This window comes from Herpailurus yagouaroundi, unplaced genomic scaffold, assembly GCF_014898765.1.
Source record: "Herpailurus yagouaroundi ecotype Mexico unplaced genomic scaffold, PumYag 163, whole genome shotgun sequence".
NCBI classification, from domain to species: domain Eukaryota; kingdom Metazoa; phylum Chordata; class Mammalia; order Carnivora; family Felidae; genus Herpailurus; species Herpailurus yagouaroundi.
Genome location: NW_024412404.1, coordinates 32,146,192 through 32,171,971, shown reverse-complemented (window position 1 = coordinate 32,171,971; position 25,780 = coordinate 32,146,192). Strand labels below are relative to the sequence as shown.

The window sequence follows — 25,780 nt, the reverse complement described above, 5'->3', positions numbered from 1 at the left end:
CTGGAAAAGTCTGAAAGCATAATCGATGTTAGTTCTGCCCCATACTCTGTGTTTTGTTTCTTTTACTCTCCTGGACTCCTGGAATCATCCATAGCTTCCATAGTGCACAGGTTTAAATTCTTGCTTTAGAATTGCAGTTTAAAGTTTTAAAATGGGTTTTAAAAGTCATTTCTCTCTTATATTGCAGCTTGACACTGTTGCCAGATACTGCCTCCTTGAAAATTCCCCCTCCTGGTTTTCCTTTTTTCTCTCTACTTCTCTTTGTCCCTAAGTACTTTCTTTTCCCGACTACCTCGCAATTTGACTATTCTTCATTGCTGTGCACTCTTGACCTCTTCTACAGGCTGCATGCCCTGACTATCACATCCACTCTGTGGCTTGAAAGCTAACATCCAGGCAGATTGTATGTGCACGTGTGTGCATGTGTATACACAAACATAGATGCATATCCATTACACTTCTCTGCCGAGCTCAAGTTCCATTTTTCGAACTGATGTTGAATATCTCAAGCACCTCCTTTTGCTCATCAGTGTCAAGACTGTCTCATCTATCCCTCAACAAAATACTGAATACCTCTCTCATCGTCTTACTTTTTAAAAATGAAATTTAGAAATGATACCATAGCTCTCCCAAACAGGCTCAAAATGCAAGAATTATCTAAGCCTTCCCCCACCCCCCCCCCCCCACACAATGCGTACATTGACTCACCAAGCCCCGCTGGCTGCACCTTCTCCATGTCTCTCCCACCTGGTCTTTCCACACCTCCCATGCTCCCACTGTCAGTCACCACCCTACTTAGAAGACAGCACATAACTACTTCTCTTTAAGTTGACATACTCTTAGTGAATTTTCCTTAAGCAGTCACTTGACCATTATCTGCCTGCTCAAGGACTGATTTCTTCCCACCAGCTGGTTTGAGTGTTTATCTAACTTGAATCCAACCCACAAATCGTAACTGGTGCTACTCTCTGTCTCTCTTCTCTAGCCAACTGGCTTATTTAACTATCCCTAAGAATGTCTTGTCAATTCCCATCTGTTTTCTCCCTCATGCTCTTCATCCTGGCTCATACACTCTTTTCTTGCTCTCCAACCCAACCAATTCAACCCAACCTTATTCTTCAAAACTTACCTCAAATACTAACTTGTTCACAAAGTTTTCCCAGACTATTTAATAGAAATAATACTTGAGAAGCAGTATTTTTCTTGATTTTTTTTATCAGAGTACTGTATACATGGGTAAATATACACATAATTGTATATATACACATACATATATACACATCTATTATATATACATATACCTATGTGTATATATACACAATCATACACATTATATATGTACACACACACACACACATACACACACACACACACACACACACACACATACACACATACAATTCCCAAATAAAACTTCCCCATTAAACTTATATTAAAATACAACATTTTGATGAGCCACCCTTCCATTTCTGACGCTCACAGCTGAGGAGGCAGCCACTTTTAAATCCAACCTGTTTCTTCTGGTAGCCACGCCTTTTCTGCTGTCTAGATTCTTCTGACTTCCTTTTATGGAAAATAAAGATTTGGTTCTCTGCTATCATCTTGCCAGCCCCCTTTCCTCCCAACTACTCTCATCTCCCTGATTTACTCTTATTATTATTTTTTGGTTTAATAACCAGTTTACATGGTTATATAAATATTTGCAGTGTACTCTGATTATAGACATCACCTCATGCAACTTTTTTCTTTCTCTAAAGCTAGAAATTGCTTGCTTTTCTTCATTTTCTAAGTACCTATTCCCAAATTCTTACAAGAATTTGTTCTCACTGTTCAACAAACAGATCCGGAATCAACTAGTTTCATTTCTGTTCCCCTGAGACATCCCTCATCAAATTGCTGCCCTCTGTCCTCCTATCCAGTTTAGGACTGATTTACTCCAAGGTCAGTCATTAAAACCACACCTTTGCATGTACCTTTGATTCCCCTGTCTGTCCCTCTCTCACTTGCTCAAAATTATTTAGTACAACCACAACACTGGCTAAATCCAACTAACCATCAACTCTGTGCCTGCATCCGTGGCTGGAAAAAAACACAACCACACCCCTACAAATTCGTAACTACAATCCAAATGTTCTTTTAAAGTCGTTAGGAATCCTACTTCCCTTCCCTAGTCAACTTACTCTCTCACTTTGGTGGATTCACCGTTTTTTCTCTCCTCAAACCATTACATCCCCTTCTCCATCCTTCCTCTTGGCCGATAAACATTTTCTCCTCAATGAGAAACCTCCACAGACTCTGACCGCCGTATCTACCTACAGTGTCTGTACCCACATATACTCTGCCCTCCTGCCTGTTGCTACAGATGACCTGTCAGTGCTCCTATATAAAATCTGTCTCCTCTCTTATACTAGGAGATTCCATTCCCTCTCATCTATCCAAGAACATTGTTTCACCAGTCCCCCCTCCACCCTACTCTCCTACATTAACTTTCTGCTGTCTATTGGACCATTCCCTTCAAACATGCCATCTTTTCTCCTGTATCAAATCAAACAGAAACCTTCTCGACTGTATTTCCCCTAACAGCTACTGTCCCATTCTTTCCTCCTATTTGTGGCAAAACTTTGGAAGAGTTGTCCATATTCACTGTGTCTAATTATTCTTTCTCCCTTTCTCTCTTGAAGCAATCCAGTTAGGTTTTTGCATCAAGGCCCTACTGGAAGTGCTCTTGTGAAGGCTGGTGACCTCCATGTTGTGAAATCTGAGCATCAATTCTGTCGTCACCTTACCTGGCCCCAGGAACAACATCTGACACAGCTGGTCGTTCCCTCTTCTTGGATATACATTCTGCACTTGGCTTCCAACCCACACTCCTGGATTTTCCTTCTATGTCAATGACTGAACCTTTTCAGTTTCCTTTGCTGGTTCCTCCTCCTCTCTCTGATCTCTTGGTTTGCTCCAAGACTCAATCCTTGGTCCTCCACTCTTCACTATCTGTATTCCCTCAGGTGATCTCATCCTGTCTCAAGTTTAAATACCTTCTATATGCTGAAGACTATCAAATATTTATCTCCAGCCAGATCTTTCCCTTGAATCATAGATTTGGATTTCCACCTGCCAACTTCCTTTCTTCTCTGAAATGATTAACTCAACATGTCCCAAACCAAACTCCCAATCTACCCCTCCCCCAAAGCTGCTCCATCATTAGTCTTCCCTGTCCCAGTTAGTGACAGCTCCATTATTACAGTTGCTCAGGTCCAGAATCTCAGGTCAGGGTCTGCTCTTCCTCTCATACTCTAAACCTAATCCACCAGCAAATCCTGCTGGATCTCCCTTCAAACTATATCCATCCCTTGCACCCTCTCTTGCACCCTCCGCTGCTACCGTCTCTTACCTGGATCACTGCAATTGCCTTCTAACTGCTCTCCCTGCTCCTACCTTTGCCTTGTGATGTACAGTGTATTCTCAACATGGTCATCAAAATGATTTAAAACAAAACCAGATCATGTCCGTCCTGTAACCAAAACCTTGCAGTGGTTCCCCATTTCACTCAGAGTAAAAGATAACGTTTTTTACAGTGGCCTACGTGGCCCCTAGGCTCCCATTGTCTCTCTGCCCTCATCTCCCACTATCTTCTCCCTCCCTCACTGTTCTCTGGCCACACTGGTCTCCTTGCTGTTCCTCAAACAAGTTTCAGGAGCACTCCTGACTTAGGTCCTTTGCACTGGCTTCTCCCTTTATCTGGAACAGGCCTGCTTTCCCTAGATTTATACACGGCTAACGCCCTCATGGCCATTAATTCTTTGCTCAAAGCTTACCTTCTCAACAAGGCCTATCCTCACCATTGTAATTAAAATTGCAATCTGTCCCTCTCTTCACACTCCTGATCCCCCTCACCTGCAGCACCCCCTCCTTTTCCCCCTTTGTACTTTCTAGTACACCATATAAGTTATTTATTATACAGTTTGTTGTCTGTCTCTCCCCACAAAAATATTAATCCTACAAGGGCAAAAATCTTAATCTATTTTGCCCACTAATGGACTTCAAGCACCTAGTACGGTGCCTGAACACAGCAGGCATTCAGTAAATATTTGAATGAATGATTCCTCATAGAGTACTCCATCTTCCTTCTGCCTTCTATATCCGGTAGAAATAATTTTAAATTTTCTAGTAGGCACAAGAACAAAAGTATTTTACATGTTTTGTGTAAAGGTAATTCTAATAAGGTTAATGCATTAAAATATTTAACAATGCGCTTGTTTAGTAATCTGAATTTCCTTGACAATAAGGTTCCATTTCATGTGAAAGTATTCATACTGTTGCAGTGTTCCATTTAAGTAAAACTTAAAATTCCTTTCCTCAGGTGTACCAGCAAAATCCCAAGTGCTCAACAGCCACATGTGGCTAATGACTACCAGACTCTACAGCATGGACACAGACTTGTCCAGGCCTCCTGCACAACTGCCATACCCCTTCATCTCCCTCCTATGTTAGACTCCCTTCCTCCTTGGTTTATGCACCAGCACATCCTCCAGCAGCCTCCTGAGAAAGTATGTAGGAGAAAAAATTGATACCTGTGTAACAGACACAATGTTACCTACTGAAGAAGGCTTGATCCCTCTTTCTTCTTGCTAACAAAATATGATTATGTTCTGGCAGCAATATGTCCAGCCTTAGGCATAAATGAGAATTTACTAAGGCACCTGTAGACCCATCCCCCCGCCCCCTCCTTTACCGAGGGTTTGCATGTTTCCTAGTGTTGAAGCTGCTGAGGGTACCCTTTGGGGAAGATCTTCTGCCTGCCACCTCATTCTCTTGGGTCTGCTGGACCATCACTACCATCAATCTGCTTTCCAATTCCCATTTCCAATTCCCATCACTTCTCATCCTTTCAACAAGCTTTTACTGAGAATGTATTGCGGTCCAGGAGTTATCCCGAGGTGCCAAGAATACTGAAGTTTTCGTTCTTATCATTTCTGTGAGTTTACATCTTTAAAGTTATTCCTTTGTAGAATAATTTTAGTGGGATAGGAGGGAAAAAAATCTATAAAGGATATCATTAGATAAACTGACAAAACTGGAATATGGAGGATAGATTAAAATATTATGCCCCTGTAAGCACACTGTGGTTATGCAGTGTGCATAATATCTCTAGTCTTAGGAAATACATACTAAAGTAGTTAGGGGTAAGGGGCCATGAGGTATGTAACTTACTCTCAAATTCAGAAAAAAACAGAGCAGGCATGCATGCACGCACACGATAAAGCAAATGAGATAAAATGTTAACAACAGACTAACCTGGGTAAAGAGAGTACAAGTGCTCCTTGTACTACTTTTGGGAACTTTTTGTTTTAAATTTTTTCCAAATAAAAATGTAGAAAAAAAATGTGCTATCATACTTTAGCCACGGGAGTACATTTGATTAAATGGTGACTGGAGTCCTCTGGGTATCTAACAGTCAAAACCAAAAGTTAATTTTTCTTCCAACACAGCACTTTAAAATGGAGTAGGTAATAATTAACTTTTGACACAGTTTTTGATAAAAGCATCAGGAAAAAATTTTAGAGAAAGAGTTTGCCCTATTCTTCTCTGAGTGACTTAAATCAGGGTTTCTTGACCCCCGTACTGTTGACATTTTGGGTTGACTCTCTGGTGTGGGAGGAGACTATCCTATGAATCACAGGATGCTCAGTAGTGTCCAGCCTCCCTAGCCTCTACCTACTAGATGCCAGCAGTACCCCCACCCAGTCCTGACAATCAAAAATATCTCCAGACATTGCTAAAAGTACACCAGGGGTGGGGGTGCGGGGAAAAACCATTGGTGCTTGAGAAGCACTGGTGTAAATCCAAGTAGGAGAAGCCCTGCTCAGGACTACAGGCCACAGTACAAGAGTGTATCAGAAACATCTGGAAGGTTTGCTAATTAAAATGGGCTCCCCTCTCCAGTTTCCGTTTCAGCAGGTCTGAGGGGGGACCAGTCACTATCATTTCCAACAAGATACTAATGGTTTGGGGACCACACTTTGAAAACCACTAGGCTTGACGTTTACTGATAGATAAATTACTCCCAACTACAGACACGGCAATAAAATTTTAAAAAGTCTTGGGGCAGCTCAGTCGGTAAAGTGTCCAACTTCGGCTCAGGTCATGATCTCGTGGTTTGTGAGTTCAAGCCCCGCGTCGGGCTCTGTGCTGACAGCTCAGAGTCTGGAGCCTGCTTCGGATTCTGTGTTTCCCTCTCTCTGCCCCTCCCATGCTCATGCTCATGCTCTGTCTCTCTCAATAATAAATAAAGGTTTAAATAATTTTTTTTTTTTTAATTTTAAAAAGTCTGAGAAGACTTGCAAATCCAGATTTACAGAATGATGGCAAACATCACACAGATCATGAGGGTTACAGAAGGGCTATTTAGGGAGTATCTAGTACTGTTTTTAGATGTGTGCTTCCCTAAGATCACCCAGGCAATCTGTGGTGGAGTTAGGGCAGGAAAAATAGGAAGCAAATGGGTTAGGTGGTAAGGACACTGGGCTTGAGAAAGGACATTTGAGTTTGCTGAAGCCCTAGGAAAAGCTATGTCACTTCTGTAAGTTTCAATTTCATCTGGAAAAAAAAAGAGTTTAGGATCTTATGGACTACTTCCAGCTTTAAAAATAAAGAATTATACCTCTTTTTAAAAAAAGTTTATTTGGGGGCGGGGCAGAGGGACAGGGAGAGAGAGAAACCCAGTGCAGGACTTGAACCGATGACGGTGAGATCATGACCTGAGCCAAAGCCAAGAGTCGGATGCTCAACCGACTGAGCCACCGAGACACCCCTAGGATTACACTTCTTAAGTAAATGGTAGTCTAAGTTTACATAAATGTTTGTATACTTTTTGATATAATTAGAAAAGTAACAGTACCGAGGTCAGTTTCCCTCACTGTTAGGTCTGCCCTCTCTTCCACTACCATGTTGCTCAGTAAAAGCAGAGTATGTGTGGAATATTAAAACACCAAAAATAACTACATCTAAAGTACCTATGAGATAAAGTTATAATTTTTAATTTGGAAATACATTTCTTAAGTATTTAATATACACAGCCTTATTTTTAAATTCCTCTTAATAAAATGCTTTAAAGTGAAACAAAATACTTTGAACGAAAATAAAAAAATTCATAAAACCTATATTAACTGAGTCAAGTGCCAACAAATATTATGATGCACAATAAAACATAGTAAGAGTTTATATAATTTAAGTTAGACAAACTCTAAAATACATTTACTTACCTCAACATTTCTAATGGATTTGTCTCATGTACTTGGTTGCCACACCTTGGACAATCATTGCTGTCTTCAAAGTGCTGGACAATACAAGTCTTACAGACTAAGAAGGAAGAAGATGTTAGGTTGAAACATATCATTTGAACTTAAATCAAATGTAATTAGAAACAGTCCTTAAAAACTGCCTACTATGGGTAGAATACTATTCTTTTACCAAATTTTATAAAACCTTAAAAAAATTTTTTTAACACCCAAATAATAAAATAAATACCCAACTGAAATGAAGCTTACAGTCAACAACATAAAAAGTATATACTACTTTGCTGATTGCTTTTCTTAAATATATTCACAAACCAAATAATTTGTTCATATTACTATAAAAAAGCTGGTGCGTTTACGTAAACAACAGTTTTCTCATTTAAAGAAGGAAAAGAAGCACAAACTGGTAACTCTGCACTTCTTTTGAATGCAACATAAATAGTTCTTAATAAAACTTGAGAATTTTCAACACCTTTGAAAATTCCCGGGACACGTGGGGAGTTACAATGGAACTGCCGGCCGTGGCAGAGCCTGGTGAGTCTGTGCTCCCAAGTGCCCTAACTCCACGGAGCACAAAGTACAGTAGTGGCATCAAGTCGGTACAAAGGCATGAGCGTTAAAGTGGAAGAACTGAGAAACGGACAGGTGTAAGTAGGATTTTAAATAAAAGTTCTAAACAAAGACAAGAGAAATACGATTTGTGGGTTTCTGGCCACAAGTCCATATAGCCTATGTTTCCTCTAACAGTACAAATCTTTCTGGCTATGAATCTCTCTCACCTTTTCCCTAGGTTTCTATTACCTACTATGTCAACTGTTTTGCCCAAAAACCTTAAACATATTTATAGCACCTAAACTATTAAAAAAAAACAACAACAACAAAAAAAAACTGATCTAATTCCCTGTCTCAATACCCCCTCCTCCATTTTATTACCCTGTATAATCTGAAATTCTTACCCAGTACAGATCAGCTCCCCCAGCTCCCTTTTTCAACTCCACTACAAACTACTACTTTCCCCCCTCCTCATGCCCCACACTAACTAAAAGAAGGAAAAAGTTTACGTAAACAATTGATCAAAAGTACACACCAGGATTCCTCCCACTGAGATTAGGTCTGAAAATTCAAGCATCTCACATACGTCGGTCAGGGCATCAATGGTCAAGGAAGAATTCTACTAGGTCTCTAATTTTAAAGTCATTAGTACATATATAGAATGATATCTTGGTACTTCCTTTCACTTACTCATTGATTCAATAGACACTGAATGCCATGCATCGCACTAGGAGTTGGGGATGTGGGGGCAAACAAAACAAAGCCCAGACCTTTACAGAGCTTGTATTTTCTTTGGACAGGCAAGCAAAGAATTTTAGTAATAAGTGATATTTATATATAAAAAAAAAAAGTAGCTAGAGTGCTAAGAACTATCAGCTATTTTAGACAGAGTGGCCAGGGTAGGGCTTTCTAAGAAGATGACATATGAGCAGATATTTTTTGTTAGGTAAGTACACCTGATTCCCATATTCTCTTTTTCCCAGCATATAGCTATTAGGACAATACCTCTTCACTAAAATTCTCCCCAAATTTGGATGAGAAAACAGTATCAAAAAACCTTAAAAATAAAAGAGCTTAGATATGAATACTCCCTCTGTCTTCCAAATCCCTTGGCCCCAAGAAGGTTCTAAATGTCTTTTAAAAAGTCAATGTTGGGGCGCCTGGGTGGCGCAGTCGGTTAAGCGTCCCACTTCAGCCAGGTCACGATCTCGCGGTCCGTGAGTTCGAGCCCCGCGCCAGGCTCTGGGCTGATGGCTCAGAGCCTGGAGCCTGTTTCCCATTCTGTGTCTCCCTCTCTCTCTGCCCCTCCCCCGTTCATGCTCTGTCTCTCTCTATCCCAAAAATAAATAAACGTTGAAAAAAAAAATTAAAAAAAAAAAGTCAATGTTTGGGAAGAAAGGACTTTCTTGGTAAGCTATATTAAAGTGGAGAGCAGAGAAGCTGAATTCTTTCAAAGCTTGCTAGTATTTGCTCTTTTCCCAGGGACACAAGATAAGTCTCTGAAAGTTGGGAAAGAAGCAAAAAAAAAAGACAGATAAGAGGCAAGAATGAAGAGTATTACAAAGCCTGATCCTATCCTAAGTCTCTGATCTGACCCTGGAGCTCTGATCCTTGTGGTTCAAAAGGTTTATCAAACTCAAAGAGTTCAGGAATTCCTGGCTGTCTACCAGGAATGTCACATTTTATTTCTACTGAATGAGTGCTGTTTTAGAGGGATGCAGAAAGCCCCATCAGGAGGTGAATTTATTTTTCACACCAACATTTGAGATAAAGTACTTCATTCTACTTTTGAATACGAAGAAGAGGTTTCCACAGGCCAAGTTACCTGCCTACTCTGATGAATGGCAGCACAGAGACTTGAATCCAGGTTTTCTGATATGAAATCACAAATTTTAAAGATTTTTTTAACTTTACAGAGGAAAATACCAGGTGTACCAGGCACTATCCTAAATGCTTCAACCCTACTAATTAGGTAATATTATTAGGCCTCTTACAGCTGAAGAAATAGAGTAGAACTTTAGTATAATTTGGCAAAAATCATAGAGTCAGTAAGTGTGAAAAGCCAGGGTTTGAGTCAAGAGCCCATTTGCTTAACTAATGCATGTCTACATGATATAGTTTCTTCTGATTTTATTTCTATGGACCCATAATATATAGAAAAAGAATGCCTTACCACTTAATTTGGAAACCTTAAAAATGTCTATGTATAGAATCAGATCTCCTTTTAAGCTGAATATTTCGCACAAAATAGCCCCTTTAATAGCTCATCTATTCCTTAAAATAAAAAAAAAAAACTCTAGAAAATACATTTCCTACATGCTTTTAAAAACTGCTGAATAAAGCACAACCTTATATGAATTAGAACCTGAGAAAATCCAGGCCAGGATTTTAGCAAAACTGAAAAAAGTAAAGGGAGGATTTACTTTCCTTTAGATGCTTAAAAAATCCATCATTACAAAACTGACCTCTCTTAGTTTATAATTGTTTATATTAGGTGGAAAATACATTTTAAAAATATCTTAAAGATTTCATACCAAGCTTTCTAATTAATTGCTCAACTGCTGTACTGGTTAAATCAGCGAGTCTGAGAAAGATGTTGAAAAAGTCCCGGCCCATGGTTAAGACTGTGTATGGAGACCAACTAGAGTCTTCACTCTCACCAGCCCCTCTATGGACAGATGTCCTAGCCACAAGAAACACCTGGGTGAGAAAGGGAATCAGGCTCACCAAAGATATCCCCAGTTGGAAAACACTTAAACAGCAACAAGCGCTAACATTTCCTGAGCCTAACCAAATATAGGCTCTGGGCTCAAGGCTTTGTGTCATTACAGGATGGACTTTTACCACCCCCTTGGACAAATGAGAAATGCAGTACTGGAGAGGCGGAGCGGAGCGGCTGTCCGCAGCTGGTCGGCTGCCTAGCGCAGACGACATCCATCCTCAGGCCGTGCAGCCCCAGGCCTAAAATCCAAGGCGCCACACACCAAATCTTAATGTCTGTAACACTTGGTCCTTGACATAAAGATTTCACTTAAGGCATTTAAGCGTTTTTTTAACTGATGCTTATATTTCGCCCAGCACAAATAGCCTTAAACTTCTGCCTAAAGCTTTCTAAGCAAAATTTTTCTTTTCACCTAGTTCAGATTCTTGTATTTGAACTAGGTTGTTGCAGAAACAGAGTAAAAATCATTGTATCATATAAAGCTGTGGTTCTCAGGGTGCTTAGGTGGCTCAGTCAGTTAAGTGTTGGACTCTTGATTTCGGCTCGGGGCATGTTCTCACACACAGTTGGTGGGTTGGAGCCCCACACTGGGCTCAGCACTGACAGCAGAGAGCCTGCTTGGGATCTCTCTCTCTCTCTCTCTCTCTCTCTCTCTCTCTCTCTCTGCCCTTCCCCTGCTTGTGCACACCTGTGCTCACTCTCAAATAAATATTAAATTTTTTTTAAAAAAGAGCAGTGGTTCTTTTTTCTGGGGTATGTATATATGTATATATGTGTCTGTATGTACATGTATGTGTGTATTGTATGCATGCATAATATGTATAATATGCATGCATAATATGCATACATATGAATATGAACCATAAAAAAGAATGAAATCTTGCCCTTGGCAACAATATGGATGGACCTACATGGTTAGTGAAATAAGTCAGAGAAAACCAAATTCCACTTATATGTGTAATCTAAAAAGAAAAAAGGGAACAAATAAAACAAAGAGATTGACAGAGAACAAACTAATAGTTGTTAGTTTGTTAGGAGGGGATGAATATGGGGGGGGATGCATGAAATAGTTAAAAGGGATTAAGGGCTACAATCTTCCAGTTATAACATAAATAAGACATGGGCTGTAAGGTAGAACATAGGGAATATGTTTATATAATATGGTAATATATATAGTAATGTATATATAATACAGTAATATATATAGTAATACAGTCAATATTACTGTGTCAACTTTATATGGTGACAGATAGTAACTAGGCTTATTGTGTTGACCATTTTGTAATGTAGGTAAATATAAAATCACTATGTTGTATACCTGAAATGAATATAATATTGTATGTCAATTATTCTTCAATAAGAATACTTTTTTTTTTTTTTAAGTAGTGGTTCTCAAATCACCACAATCACCAGTGAGATTTTTTTAAAAGATAGATTGGTGGACCACATCCAAGACCAATTAAGCCTGAATCTCTGTGAGATTAGCACCAGAGATTTTAACCTTGCAAAGCTCTCTCACTGAGGCAGCCAAAAAACAACTAGGAAATCCTGACCAAGGATTCATTCGGAAGTTACTTTCTTATTCACCATAAGGAAATCACTGTCACAGGACAAAACATAGTCAAAAGAATGTGGGATTAATTCACTCTCCCCATAATGCAGATCTACTTGAGAACCAGATAGTATACAACACAGTTGTTCTAGATAAAAATGGTCTTGCAGCAGACTGCCTGGAGCTGAGTCCCAGTTCTCTCATTTGGCAAATTACTTACTTTGCACTTCTATGTACGAGGAAGACAGCAAAGGTTCCTATCTCACAGGGTTCTTGTGAAGATTAAATGAGATAGTATATGCAAGGTATGGAAATGCATGTCAGAGAGCTTGTAAATATTCAGTACATGTGAGCTACCACTATACATTGATCAGTGGATGAACATAAAATGAGGAGGAGGAGAATCAGAGAAATTGAATATTGAATGGCATCAGTTTCATGTGTCCATCTTAAATACCAGATGACCTTGCTAACGAAACTTGAAATGTCTATCATGTAGTGGGATCAATCCTCTGCAGCCATTTCCACCCTAGAGAGTCTTGCAATTCAGGTATGATGTTTATGACACACTCCTTCACCTGAATGGGAACTGCCTATCTCTGCATGTGTGGTATTTCTTTTTCTGGGGTGGAGATTCCAAGATTTACCAACATTTCTCCACTACACATTCCTTCCTTAACTTTATATGTTTAATATAATTCCAGCACAGCCCCACTTGCCTAGGCCTTACCTTGTTCTGTCTCTTCCCAATCACTTGGCACATACCTGCTCTGAAGCACTGTCATCTGTTGATTTCACAGTTTATTCAAGGGCTATCTATTTTACTTTATTTTCAAATTCTTGAGGGAGAGAGTTCTTCACAACAGGTACAAGGACCATTTGTTCTTGCTATCTTAGATATATGGTCCACCCACATCTCTTATGTATCACAGAGGGCTAGCTTCCCAGCTTTGATGACACAAACTAATCTGCACAAATTTCTCTTCTTGAGCAGAGTCTGCTATCACTGATAATAAAACAATAATATTCTTTTCTCTCATGTCCTTGGTGTAGTCATTCATTAGTAATGCTCTGTTTATTGAACGTGATCAAATGCTGACTTCCTTTGTTAAAATCATCTGAATGTGTTAGTTTTATCTGTTAACACAGAAGCATGTTTTTTCTAGTTTCCCTAAACACATCACTATCTTTATATGCCCTTCTTGATAGCACTCATTTGATACTTTTTCCCTTTGAAAAATTTATCTATTATCTGCTAACAGTCTGGAAGTAAACCGTGGTCATCTGCAAAGAGAAGAGGCATCAGTTTCCTGCTTTTGATGCATACTCTTATGTGTGAAACTGACAGTTTTTAAAAAGTTTTCCAGAATATCTGCCATTTGCTTCCATGAGATGGTATCTTCTGGTTTTACTTCCATAAGGAACTAATAAACATCTTTATTTCTCTCATGTCATACATAGCATATTTCTTTCAAAGGCCTACATGAGTTGTGGTTTCATGGTGAACACTAAGGACAGCATTCCTTTCTACTGAGCAGAATGCTTTATTATTATTATTATCTGGCCAGGACAGAGGAACAGGTAGCAAAAAGTATTTTCTGAACAGGATCAGGATAGAGTCTTGGGATTTAAGCATGGTAGGGGGATCTCAGACCAAGTAGTCCAGGAGACCAAAAGGTCCAGAAAGGCTAGAAAGGGTACCCCACTTCCACAGAAAGGTTTAAGGAGTCAAGTAGGACTCCAAGGTCAGGGTAGAGTCTGGTAGTTCAGTCAGTGCAGCACTGCCCTCGTCCCCCTCCTTATCCATATAAATTTCATGATCAATCAAAATAATCATACTTCCTCATTCATGCCCTTGAATAGCTCTGCTCTCTTCTACTTCAGTTCTTTTGCCTCTCTTTTTCGACATACTTGGTTCATTTAAACTATTATACCCCCACAAAATCCACCTCTCTACATACTCTGCTTCTACAGGATTACAGTGGGACACTGTGGGACAAACACACGCACCATGCTGACTGGTCTCTCCCCTTAAACTCTTGACCGTGAACGTCAGTGGGTCGTGCATCTGCCCCAAGTCCGTTACACTCTTTGCTAATACTTCATAACTTCTCCTCTGCTCAAATCCCCAACATTTCCTCCCCCATCCTCACTATCCACCGATGGCCTCACTTCCTTTTTACTGAAAGCAAAAGGGGAAGAAAAAAAAAAACAAAACTGAAAGAGTTCATACCACATCTGTTTACTTACTAGCATCTTTACTTTGTGCTCTTGCCTGTTTCCAAACATTCACGTGTCTATCTCACGCCAGTCTCTGCCTGTGGACTAGATCCCCTCCCAATGGCCCAAGAACACTGCTCCAGTGCATCTCCCCTTTCACCTACATTAGTCTTTGCTGAGATTCCCGTCAACATGCAAACATATTATTTCTCCACCTTAAAAAAAAAAAAAAAAAAACCACAAACTTCTGTTGACTCTACTTCCCTTGTGAGCTATCACTCCATTTCAGAGGTACCACACTTATTCTCCCCAGTTCCTCTCTTCCCGATTTTTTTCACCTTTTCTTTACCTTCATGAAGGTTAAATACTTACAGAATCATACTACAATCATCAAAACCAGGGAGTTAAGAAATTTCCATCCTTTCACATGTATCCAGACTTTCACTCCTGACCCCTCCACTGAAACTGCTTGATGAGATGATCTGTGACCTCCAGGTAGCTAAACCTAGAGGTCTACACTTCAGTCCTGTCTACCTCAACCCTGCTGACTCAGCTGACTCCTCCTCCAGGTGACGTGCAGTCTTCCTCCTACCTCAGGCCTCCTCTTCTCCTTCTCAGCGTCCCCGGGTCAGTCCTTGCTCTTTTTCTCTATCTACACTCCCTCCCTCGGTGCTTCCATTGTTTACATACATCTATATGCTGATAATCTCTGGACTCCTATGTCCACCTCCCAACTCGGTATCTCTGGATGTCTCACAGCTGTCCCTCACAGCTTTTTGTTCAATTTCCAAAAAACAACCACTTGATCTCCCACCCTCAGTTTGTCCTACATGCTTTAGTGACATCTTTATCCTTCAAGTTTCTCAGGCCAAAAACCTTGAAGATATTCTTAATTCCTTTTTCTTGTATGAACCACCGTTAGTTCATTAGCAAATCTTGCTCTGCCTTCAAATACAAGCAGAATCTGACCACTTTTACCACCACCACCACATTGGTGCAAGCCGTCACCACCTCTTGCCTGGCTTATTTGCAATCATTCCTAACGGGTCCATTTTCAACAGGAGTCTGAGTAATGCTCTTAAACGTTGTTAGATCATGTTATTCCTCTACTCAAAAACTCTGCCTGAAATGGGTCTTGTTTTTCTCAGAGTAAAAGCCAAACTTCTTCAAGTGGCTCTACAAGAGCTGTGTGCTGTGCCTGTGGCCCACATCCACCCCATTACCTTCCTCAACTCTCCTTTACCCACTGCCATGTGGCCACACTGGCCTCCTGACCATTTCTCAACATGGCAGGCACACGCCTGCCTTAAAGCCTTCGCTCTTGCTCTTCCTCTACCTGAAATAGTCTCTCCTCGGATATGTGATTGGCTAACTCCTTCACCTCCTTGTCCATTCAAATGCCACTTTCCTTTTTAAAAATTTTTTAATGTTTATTTATTTTTGACGGGGGGGGGGGGGCACCGGGAGCGGGGGGGGGAGAGAAAGCACGCACACACAAGTGAGGGAGAGGCAGACAGAAAGGGACACACAGAATCTGAGCTGTCAGCACAGAGCCTGACATGGGGCTCAAACTCATGAACTCATGAACTGTGAGATCGTGACCTGAGGCGAAGTCAGACGCTTAACACTGAGCCACCCACGCACCCTTAAATGTCTAAATGTTACTTTCTTAATGAGGTCTACCCTGAACACAGGTTTATTTTATTTTTTTTGAGAGAGAGAGAGAGAAAGAGAGAGAGAGAGAGAGAGGGAAAGAGAGAGAGCAAAAGAAAAAGGGTCAGAGAGAGGGACAGAGAGAGAAAGAGAGAGAGAGAGAGAGAGAGAGAGAGAGAGAGAGAGAGGGAGAGACAATCTGAAGTAGGCTCCACACACAGAGTGGAGCCCAACATCGATGGGGCTTGATCTCACAACCATGAGATCATGACCTGAGCCTAAATCAAGAGTCAGATGCTCAACCGACTGAGTCACCCAGGTGCCCCCAGGCTTATTTTAAATTGTAACATGTCACTGCCCAATTCCCTTTACCCAGTTTGACTTTCCTTTTTTCTAGAGCACTTACCACCTCCTACTACTATACACTATGACTTACCTATTGCCTACTATGCTGCCTGATGTGTCCCAGGTGCCCAGAATAGTACCGGGAGGAGGAGGTGCTCGGTAAATATTTGTGAAATAAAGGAGGACACAAGGGTTAGGAATAATAAAGGGAGCCAGGATTTCGGGGCCTATAGTGTCCTATTGTAGTCAAGTCAGAAATCAGCCTACATACTTAACTAGAGCAAGGGAAGAGATTCTGAGTTTACTAGTGATTTTTTTTGACAATTAAAAAGAGTTAATTCAACAGAAATTAAAATCTATTTTAGTTTTCTAAAATACAATGATCATTTTCTGTTAACTGAATAAAGAAATGTCAGCAGTTGAACATTCTGAGAGAACAAAGCTTTGTCTATTGGTTTTAAATTTTTTGATACAATATAGTAGCCTGGTAAAAACCAATCGGGGAGCCTGGGTGGCTCAGTCGGTTAAGCATCTGACTTCGGCTCAGGTCATGATCTCACAGTTCGTGGACTCGAGCCAAGCTCAGAGCCTGGAGCCTGCTTCGGATTCTGTGTCTCCCTCTCTCTTTGCCCCTCTCCCACTCATTCTCTCTCTCTCTCTGTCTCTCTCTCTCTCTCTCTAATGAAGAAACTTAAAAAAAAAACCAGTATGTTATAAAAAATTAGTAGTTATGAAAAGTCTTCAAAGTATCCAAATAGAAATTGTCTTCTGCCTTTTCTACATGTTTGGACTGTACTTACTCATAATGGTTACATTCAACCATTGTGTTCGACTCTTAAACATACCAGTACACTAACCATGATTTCTAACTCTGAATACTTACTTATTTTAGGGTACATATTTTTTTTTCAATCCGTCACTGATCACAAACGGTTATGACCTAGATATAATTTATTTTCAGAAGGCAACATAAGACAATTTCATTTTTAAATTTGTTACCCCTAGTTTTTAGTGTCCACTATGATGCTCTGCTCAACTGTTTAAACATTCTTTATTATCTCATGCACAGTTTCAAAAGCTAAAAGAACCATAAATTTAATGATTTTTCTTTAGCATTATTGCTAGTAACACCTAGATTAACACCTATAATTATTTTCTTATTTAAAAAGAATCATCAAAATGAACACTATAATCACTTTCATAAATGAATGTCTAGTTTCTGCCAAAATATTGTTTGAAACATGTAACATCAGTATACCATTGACCTCACCTCAGTTCTAGTACAATCCTGAAACACTGTACGTGCAACCTGTTGAGACTTTAAATATAATTCCTAATTAGGTCTTTGATTTTTATTCTAAGAAAAAGTCTTGCCTCAAAAAATTGAAATTTATAAAGAATACCTTATTGGAAAGTTCAATTTATATCTTTCCTTCAATATAATGGCTATTTAATATTAATAAATTAATAAATTCAGATCATGATTGGGTACATAATGACAGGTATACTGTCATGCAAACATAGTTGGGAGAGCCGTGTGTGTGAGCTCATGTGCACGGGTGTGCACGCTCTCTCTCTGTGTATACGCATATTTAAATTCACCTCTTTGCTTAAAGAAGCTTCAGAAACAAAGCCAAGCAGAAAGAAGAAAAAATAAAATTAGGAAAATATCATAATTTATTATGAAGATATGCCAGAGTCAGCTGTCCAGGATTCCAAACCCAGCTCCAGCATTTATCAGCTTCGTTACTTAACCTTTCTGAGTCCTATTTCTGTGAAAAACACTGTGATAAAATCTGAAATACTCTCCCCTCAACCGTTCTCACAGCTTGCTCTTTCCTATTATTTTGGTCTCTGTTCAAATGTTAAGTCCCAAGAAAGACCTTTCTCTGTTTTATTGTTTCTCATAGCTGTTGTTACACATAGCATCTGAAATTATCCTGTTTACTTGCTTATTGTCTGTCTCTCCAATTAGAACAGAAGTTCCAGGAGGGTGCAGACTAGGTCTGTCTTGTTTATTGCTGTGTTTCCATTGGCTAGAATAATGATTGGCACAATGTAGGTGCTAATAAACATCTGTTGAATGATTAAATAATACCACCTAACTTGAGGGGTTCTTGGGAAGATTGAATAAGATAATAAATGTAAAGCTCATGACCCCAAATACAACAAACACTCAATAAATAATAGCCATTAGCTTAATCTTTTATTAGCATTTATGTTAATTATGGTGTGATTTAATTGCAGTATGATTACAGACTGCCTAGTTGAAGTATGCTAGTATTATAAAAGTCTGGTCATGAGCTGTGCTTTTCAAACTAGCACATCACAGAATCACCTGAAAGCTTGTTATTACACAGATTTCTGGCCTTGTCCCCAGAGATTTTGATTCAGCAGGTCTACGGTAAGGCCCAAGAATTTGCCCTTTTAACAAGTTCCCAGGTGATGTTGTTGCTGGCAGATGGAGACTGTGCTTTGGATATAGCCAAGTGGATGTAGCCTAAGATTTTTAAACATCGAGTATGAACATATCAAGAAATCTCTGTACCTTAAAGTACTTATATATTTATGATACTTGTTTAAAAACAATAAATGGTTGGTTATACGTAAATTTTAGCACCTTCTGATTGTGTTGTTCCTTCATTTTTACTTATTACCACATAAAATCACCAAGTCCCTTAACTGTCACATCAACTATACTTAATTATCAATTAACCCTTCTTCTTTGCATAAGTTAAAAACTAAGTACAGCAACACTTTTCCAAAGAATTTGTTCTCTGTGCAGGGATTACTGCCACAATCTCTGAAAGGGCACAAAGAAGAAAGCTTTCCTTTCCTGTACCACAGATTTCTATGTCTATAACCTTCTTTTTCTCCTGGGGAAAGAATCATCACTCTTACAGGGGCCGCTAACCACAAGAGAGTTAAGAACCAATGCACTGTATTCTCCACATTTTAGCTGCCGGAACAAAGCTCCTTTGTTCTTAGTTGAAGTGAAAAGTCTTTAATTTTAAGTCAACAACCTATACAGCCACAAGCAAATACACCCTAAGCAACCTCAAAAAGTTTCTGAGGATCCTGGTGCAAGAGACAGAGCATCCTTTAATCTAGAACTGCCAATCTCTGGTCCCCAATCCAGTGTCTCTCTCTCCCTACGACCCACGACGCTTCCCCCTAAATTGTAGAGGACCGTTTTTCAAAATATGTAATTCCTAATTGACATTGCCTACATGCCTTTCAAGCTACCTATTACTGCGTATGAATCTCTGAAAGAAAAAACACAATAAAATAATCAACAAATTGGCCGTTTATTTATTCATTTAATCCTTTATCAAGCACCTAAGTACCAGGCACTAAGGTACACGTAACCCAAAGCTACCTATGGTAGCAAGTCGGTGGCATATCTTGGAGGAGATGAGTTTTAAAGGATGTGCATCTGCTCACTGGGCATATGGGTGAAGTGCATTCTAAAGCAGAGCACACTGCTGAACCAAGTATGTGCATGTATGTGCAGTAGGCAGTGAGGGAGGAAGATGTGGGCACGGCTAAGTAGTTTCAATTTATCCTGAGGCACCTGGGTATCTCTAAGAAATTCTGGGTCAGCTGATGAGTGAGCAGTGAAGACAGTAAACTGTTTAAATGATCATGCTTTGACACAGGTTAGAAGCGGGCTGCAGAGACTTTGGGCAGAAGTAATGAGGGCCTGAACAGTCACAGGGGGGTGGCAGTGAAGGGACAGATTTGAGAGGGATTAAAGAGAGAGACCAGACAGGACTTGGTCCCCATTCTGTTAGGGGGGGTAAACAGAGTCGAGTGTGGAGCTTATTTCCTGCTGGAATAACTGAAGATCAGTATCCCATTCACTCATTTTTAGACATGCTGAGCTCCAGATGGCTTCAGGACATCCAGGTGGACACCAGGAGGATTTTGAAACTCAGAAGAAAGGTTTATGCCAGAAATAAAGATTGGGAGACATCAGCACATGCAGCTGAAGTCCCAGAGTAGGTGAGCTCACATGGAAAAGAAAAAGATCCAAATACACACGTAGAATTTTTTTCTTGGCTTATGAGAAGTTTGCTTGATAGAGTTTAAGTTCTAAATCAATCTTTTTTTGTTTACCACTCTACTCCAGTGGCTAGCAAAGTGACTGACAACTAAATATTTTAAATAATTCAATAATTATTTGGAGGGACGTTTACTTCCTTAAGTTTTGGGTTATTAAAAGGATCTCATAGATCTGCAACCATGGTTAATGTGGATTTAGCTCATCTAGCATGAAGTGACCAAAGGTAAAACTCATTTGTATGTTAATTTCCACCTAATTTAAAAAATTTATCTTTTTATCAAGTGTCCTTGGCCTGCTTTAGAGAAGTGGTGTTAGTAGGTGAGGTACAAACCTACTTAAAAATGGGGGCTTTTGTAAGCTTTGTCTGTCTGTTTGTTTTGGCAATTCCTTGCCCAGAGCCTGGGACACAGCCTGCCCTGTCACCTCTGCCTCCCACATCCTTCTAACTGGCTTGCCCCTTTCTCTTTCTTCCACACAGCTGGCGTGCTAACATCGAGGGCTGCTGCAGTCACTTATCATGCTGGTTCTGTTGGCCCTTCTTTCTACATCAATAGGGAAGCCGGGCAGTGTTAGCTCCAGAACTTACTGGGAGAATGGGAGAGCATCAACCTATCTGATCTGAGGAGGAGAGACAAAGAGGTGAAATGCATTTGCAGAGCATCCCAAAGGAAAAAAGTAACTTCATGTATCCATATGACAGCGGGGAGCATCATGCATGATTCCCACCTCCCGCCCTGCTGCATCCATTTCTACCGCAGCCAGGCCCAAGCTTACTCACATCTCTGCCTGAGAAGGCCAGGGCCTATGGCTTTAGGAATTTCAAAAAACGCTCTAGTTTCTTATCTTGCATGCCATTCTGCTGCAATATCCCGACACATACCTGCTATTATATCATTCTGTTTCATTAGTTTCACTGCACTTATCAGCATCCAAATTTCATATATTTCTTAACTTGATTACTCTGTCCTTCCTCATTTGACCACAAAGTCCAGAAGGGCAGATTCCATGTCTGGTTTTACTCATCAACGGTAAAGCTCCATTTATATATTTTAATTTTCAAAACTCAAGTAAGACCAGAATCTTATATCATGAATTTTCATAGTAAGAACTATTTTTTTACCCATGCTTTACTTAAAGAATCACAAAATCATAGTCTTTGTACAGAGTTATTTTAATAAGATATTCTTTCTATATTCTATCAGTCAAGATAAAAAATACGATGATGTACTGCAGCGTCACTTAACATTTCTCACTTTCCTCCTGTCCCATTTGGCCATCTTACTTTTATATTTTATACTATCTCAAATCACAGCATCATTATATCTGACCCATATTATACATTAGAAAACTGGGCAAGGGCGCCTGGGTGGCTCAGTCGGTTGAGCATCCGACTTCGGCTCAGGTCATGATATCACGGTTCGTGGGCTTGAGCCCCGCATGGGGCTCTGTGCTGACAGCTCGGAGCCTGGAGCCTGCTTCGGATTCTGTGTTTCCCTCTCTCTGACCCTCCCCCCGTTCATGCTCTGTCTTTCTCTGTCTCAAAAATGAATATTAAAAAAAAAAAACTTATTAAAAAAAAAAGAAAACTGGGTAAGATCAAAGACCCAACCAATGACTGCGAAACGCTGAGTTGCAGTATTATCTTATCGTTACAAATAAGATACTTTGCAAATGGGATAGTTTTTGCCTACAAGCTCCAATATAAATACAAGCAAAATAGTAGCCAGAAATCCAAGGACCAGAAAGTGAATAAAGATGAGTACTACAGGATCCTCAGCTCTCCAGAAACACTGGGTTGAGTATCTGACTCCATCATTTACTCTACTATTTGGTATTCTCTGCTGATGATAAAGGCCACATTTATGATTTATTTACCACTGTCTTTTAATCCCACTTCTGCCACATACATTCTCTTTCAGCAAAGGGGCTTGATGATGGCCAAGGAGTTTTTCAGGCCAGAATGACTTGTGCAGTTAAACTGTCACTTACCCCTTTAGACTTTAAACTGCTGTTGCAAACATAAACATAGCCCTTGCTTATAACATGACTGTTTATACTTCTGGAATCTTTTGTTTTCCATCACAATTTGAAATTGGGATTTTATTATGTCCCAGAGAAAATTTTCTTTCAGAAAAACAGATATAAAATCTGCATTAGAAAGGCAGAAATTGGAGAATTTGTGCTTTCTTCTTATCTCCCAGATTTGGCAGTTTTTGCTGGAGAAATCCAAATATGAAAATAATGCACAAATGTTAGAAGAAGTAAAACAAAACAGACCGTGGACCAGGTCCGGGTACCATGCTTGGTGTAGTAGGAAACATGTAAGTAGAAGATTGAGTCCTTGCCCTAGAGTATTCACATCCTATTGGCTCTTCCTCCAAAATACATCCACAATCCACTCTTCCCCGCCTCCACTGCACACCTCATTACCCTGGTTGAAGGCCCTATAATCTTTCAGCTGACATGCAGTGATAGCCTTCTGATTGCTGTTCCATAAACCTGCCAAGGGCATTCCCACCTCAAGGCCTTATACTTGCTTTTCCCTCCATCTAGAATGCTCTTCCCATATATACACAGAGCTCAATTCCTTCAGGTTTGTGTTCAAATGTCATCGTATCAAAGAGGCCAACCCTGACACTGTATATAAAATAACCCCCTCTCTCCTATCCACAACCCTTCTTTATTTCTCTTCATAGCATTTATCATTATCTTACATGGCACATATTTATTATTAGTTTCAGTTACTCGAATCTAAGCTTCTTGAGAGCCCAGATGTTTGACTATCCTGTTCACTGCGGTATCCTCCGTGTCCAGAATGGACAGTGCCTGGCACACAATAGGTATTCAATAAATATTTGTTTGATGACATTTAACTGGTAATTATTCAAGTTAAGTAATGATACAGGGCAACAGCAAATTAGTATTTCAAGACAGTTCATAGTTAATTGCTAACTGAATAGCATAGGCCAGTAAAACCCAAAGATAATACATATCTCCATCACTTGGAGAGGTTTTCCAAAATACACATACACAGACCTCATCACAACTGATTCACCAAATCCCTCCAGGTGGAAATCTGAGCGTATGTATTTTATTTTATTTTTAATTTTTTTTAATGTTTATTTATTTCTGAGACAGAGGGAGACAGAGCATGAGTAGGGGAGGGGCAGAAAGAGAGGGAGACACAGAATCCGAAGCAGGCTCCAGGCTCCGAGCTGTCAGCACAGAGCCCGATGCGGGGCTCGAACTCACCGCGAGATCGTGACGCGGGCTGAAGTCGGACACCCAACCGACTGAGCCACCCAGGCGCCCCTGAGTGTATGTATTTTAAACAGCTTCTTAGAATGATTCTATTTTGCTTTTATTGTGGTACACTATATATTACATAAAATTTGCCATTTTAACGATTTCCAGGTGATTCTCTATTTTGTACCTATCTAAAACTCCTGGTGTAGTATTATGTCAGTTCCATAGCAGGAGAACAGGTGAAAGGGAGGATCTTAGAGCACGAGCTTTGGAGTTGAATAAGGTTCACCACTCATTAGCTGTGACACTGGGCAAGTTACTTAACTCAAGGTTTCCACACCCACAAAATGAAGATAATCTCTATACTCTCTTTCCCAATATCCACTCCAGACTGTTTCAAGCAAAGCTAAAATGAAATCAAGTATATAAAATATATATATATATAATATAAAATAAAGTATCTATTTGGTGCACATAATAGGCATTAAACTAGAACTTACTAGAATTACTTTCACTGAAACAGGAAAACAGTTTCATACGGGCAGAAACACAAAAAGTATGTGGAATCCTGGCATAAGTGGCTAGAACAATGAAACTTCTACTGATAGGCTAGGTGAGAAAGAAACTTGACAGGAGTTCCACAGACATGACCATATTAGAACAGAGGTTTTCTTTTTTTTTTTTTTTTTTTTAATTTTTTTTTTCAACGTTTATTTATTTTTGGGACAGAGAGAGACAGAGCATGAATGGGGGAGGGGCAGAGAGAGAGGGAGACACAGAATCGGAAACAGGCTCCAGGCTCCGAGCCATCAGCCCAGAGCCCGACGCGGGGCTCGAACTCACGGACCGCGAGATCGTGACCTGGCTGAAGTCGGACGCTTAACCGACTTGCGCCACCCAGGCGCCCCAAGAACAGAGGTTTTCAAACTTGATCATGCTTCCAAATCACCTAGAGGGCTTATTGAACACAGATTGCTGGGTCCACTCCCAGACCTTTTGATTCAGTAATTCTGGAGTGGGGCTTGTTAATGTGCATTTCTCATAAGTTCCCAAGTGATGCATAGGCTGATGGGTTTTTGGTCAAAGGGTAGAAAATTTCAGTTCAACAAGACGAAGAAGTCCTAGAGATCTGCACGGCATACAGCCTATAGTTAATATTACTGTGTTGTATGCTTAAAATTTGCTGAGGATAGATTTTATATTCAGTGGTTCATATCACAAAAAAATAATAAGAGCATGGGAGGAAACTTTTAGAGGAAATAGATAGGTTTATGACCTATGGTAATGATTTCATGGGCATATACTTATTTCTAAACTCATCAAGTTGCATACACTGAATATGTACAGCTTTTTGTAAGTCAACCATACAATAAAGTCTTAAAAAGCCAAAGAATTAAAGCAAGCATACCCAAACAAAACCTGTGAGATTAATTCCTGCAATGTAATTTTTTTAAATCAAAAAGCTAAAATGGTTCGCTTTTCAAAAAACTATATCCAATAATATGTTTATGGTTTTAGAACATGAAAATTAAACAAAAGTCAACTATTACATAAGAATACAAGAAAAGTTTCATGCCCCTGGTATCTTAATGACAAATTCAATCCTGAAAATAGATTCAAAGTTAATTCTTGGAATACTCATTGTTTTGAAAGCTAAAATTTAGATAAAAACAAAATGTGGTGGTTTTAAAAGAACAAGTGTAGCCCATAACTTCTGAGGCATAAATGACAAAAAAAGAATACTCACAGGTATGGAGGCATTCTGTCACTGTAGTTGGCTTGATCAGGTACCCTTTACAGATGTAGCAGGTGATATAAGGATTGAAATCTTTCACCAAGTGTTTCCTTTGGGTAGCCATTCGTGGTTAGCTAGGACTGGCTTTAGTAGTTCAGGCAAAGAGGGGTAGTAAGCGGACGAAGTCTGATCCCAGGAGCCGGCGTGGAGTTCCCAACTGGATGTCCTGAGGCATGAGAACTAACATCCAGATTTATCATGAGATCGCTGGTCATCACTCCTTTTGGTGGTTCTGCTTTCCCATATCTGTTTCCACAGTAATTTTAAAAAGATAAGAGAAAAAGAGTGTCAAATTCCTCATACGGTATTAATAACATATTAGCAGCAAGTGTTA

The 25,780-nt window shown here is 39.8% G+C and overlaps 1 protein-coding gene across 6 annotated transcripts in view; it reads right to left on the bottom strand.

The window, feature by feature from the left end:
- Window positions 1–25,780, bottom strand: part of PCGF5 (polycomb group ring finger 5) — a 125,375-nt gene that overhangs the window by 44,708 nt on the left and 54,887 nt on the right. For all 6 annotated transcript variants that reach the window (XM_040485845.1, XM_040485846.1, XM_040485840.1 and 3 more), the window contains 2 exons: window positions 25,399–25,692; window positions 7,263–7,359 (listed from right to left, as the gene is read on the bottom strand). In XM_040485845.1, coding sequence (XP_040341779.1) covers window positions 7,263–7,359; window positions 25,399–25,510 — 209 coding nt within the window. In that variant the 5' untranslated portion in view covers window positions 25,511–25,692. The remainder of the gene's footprint in view (window positions 1–7,262; window positions 7,360–25,398; window positions 25,693–25,780) is intronic.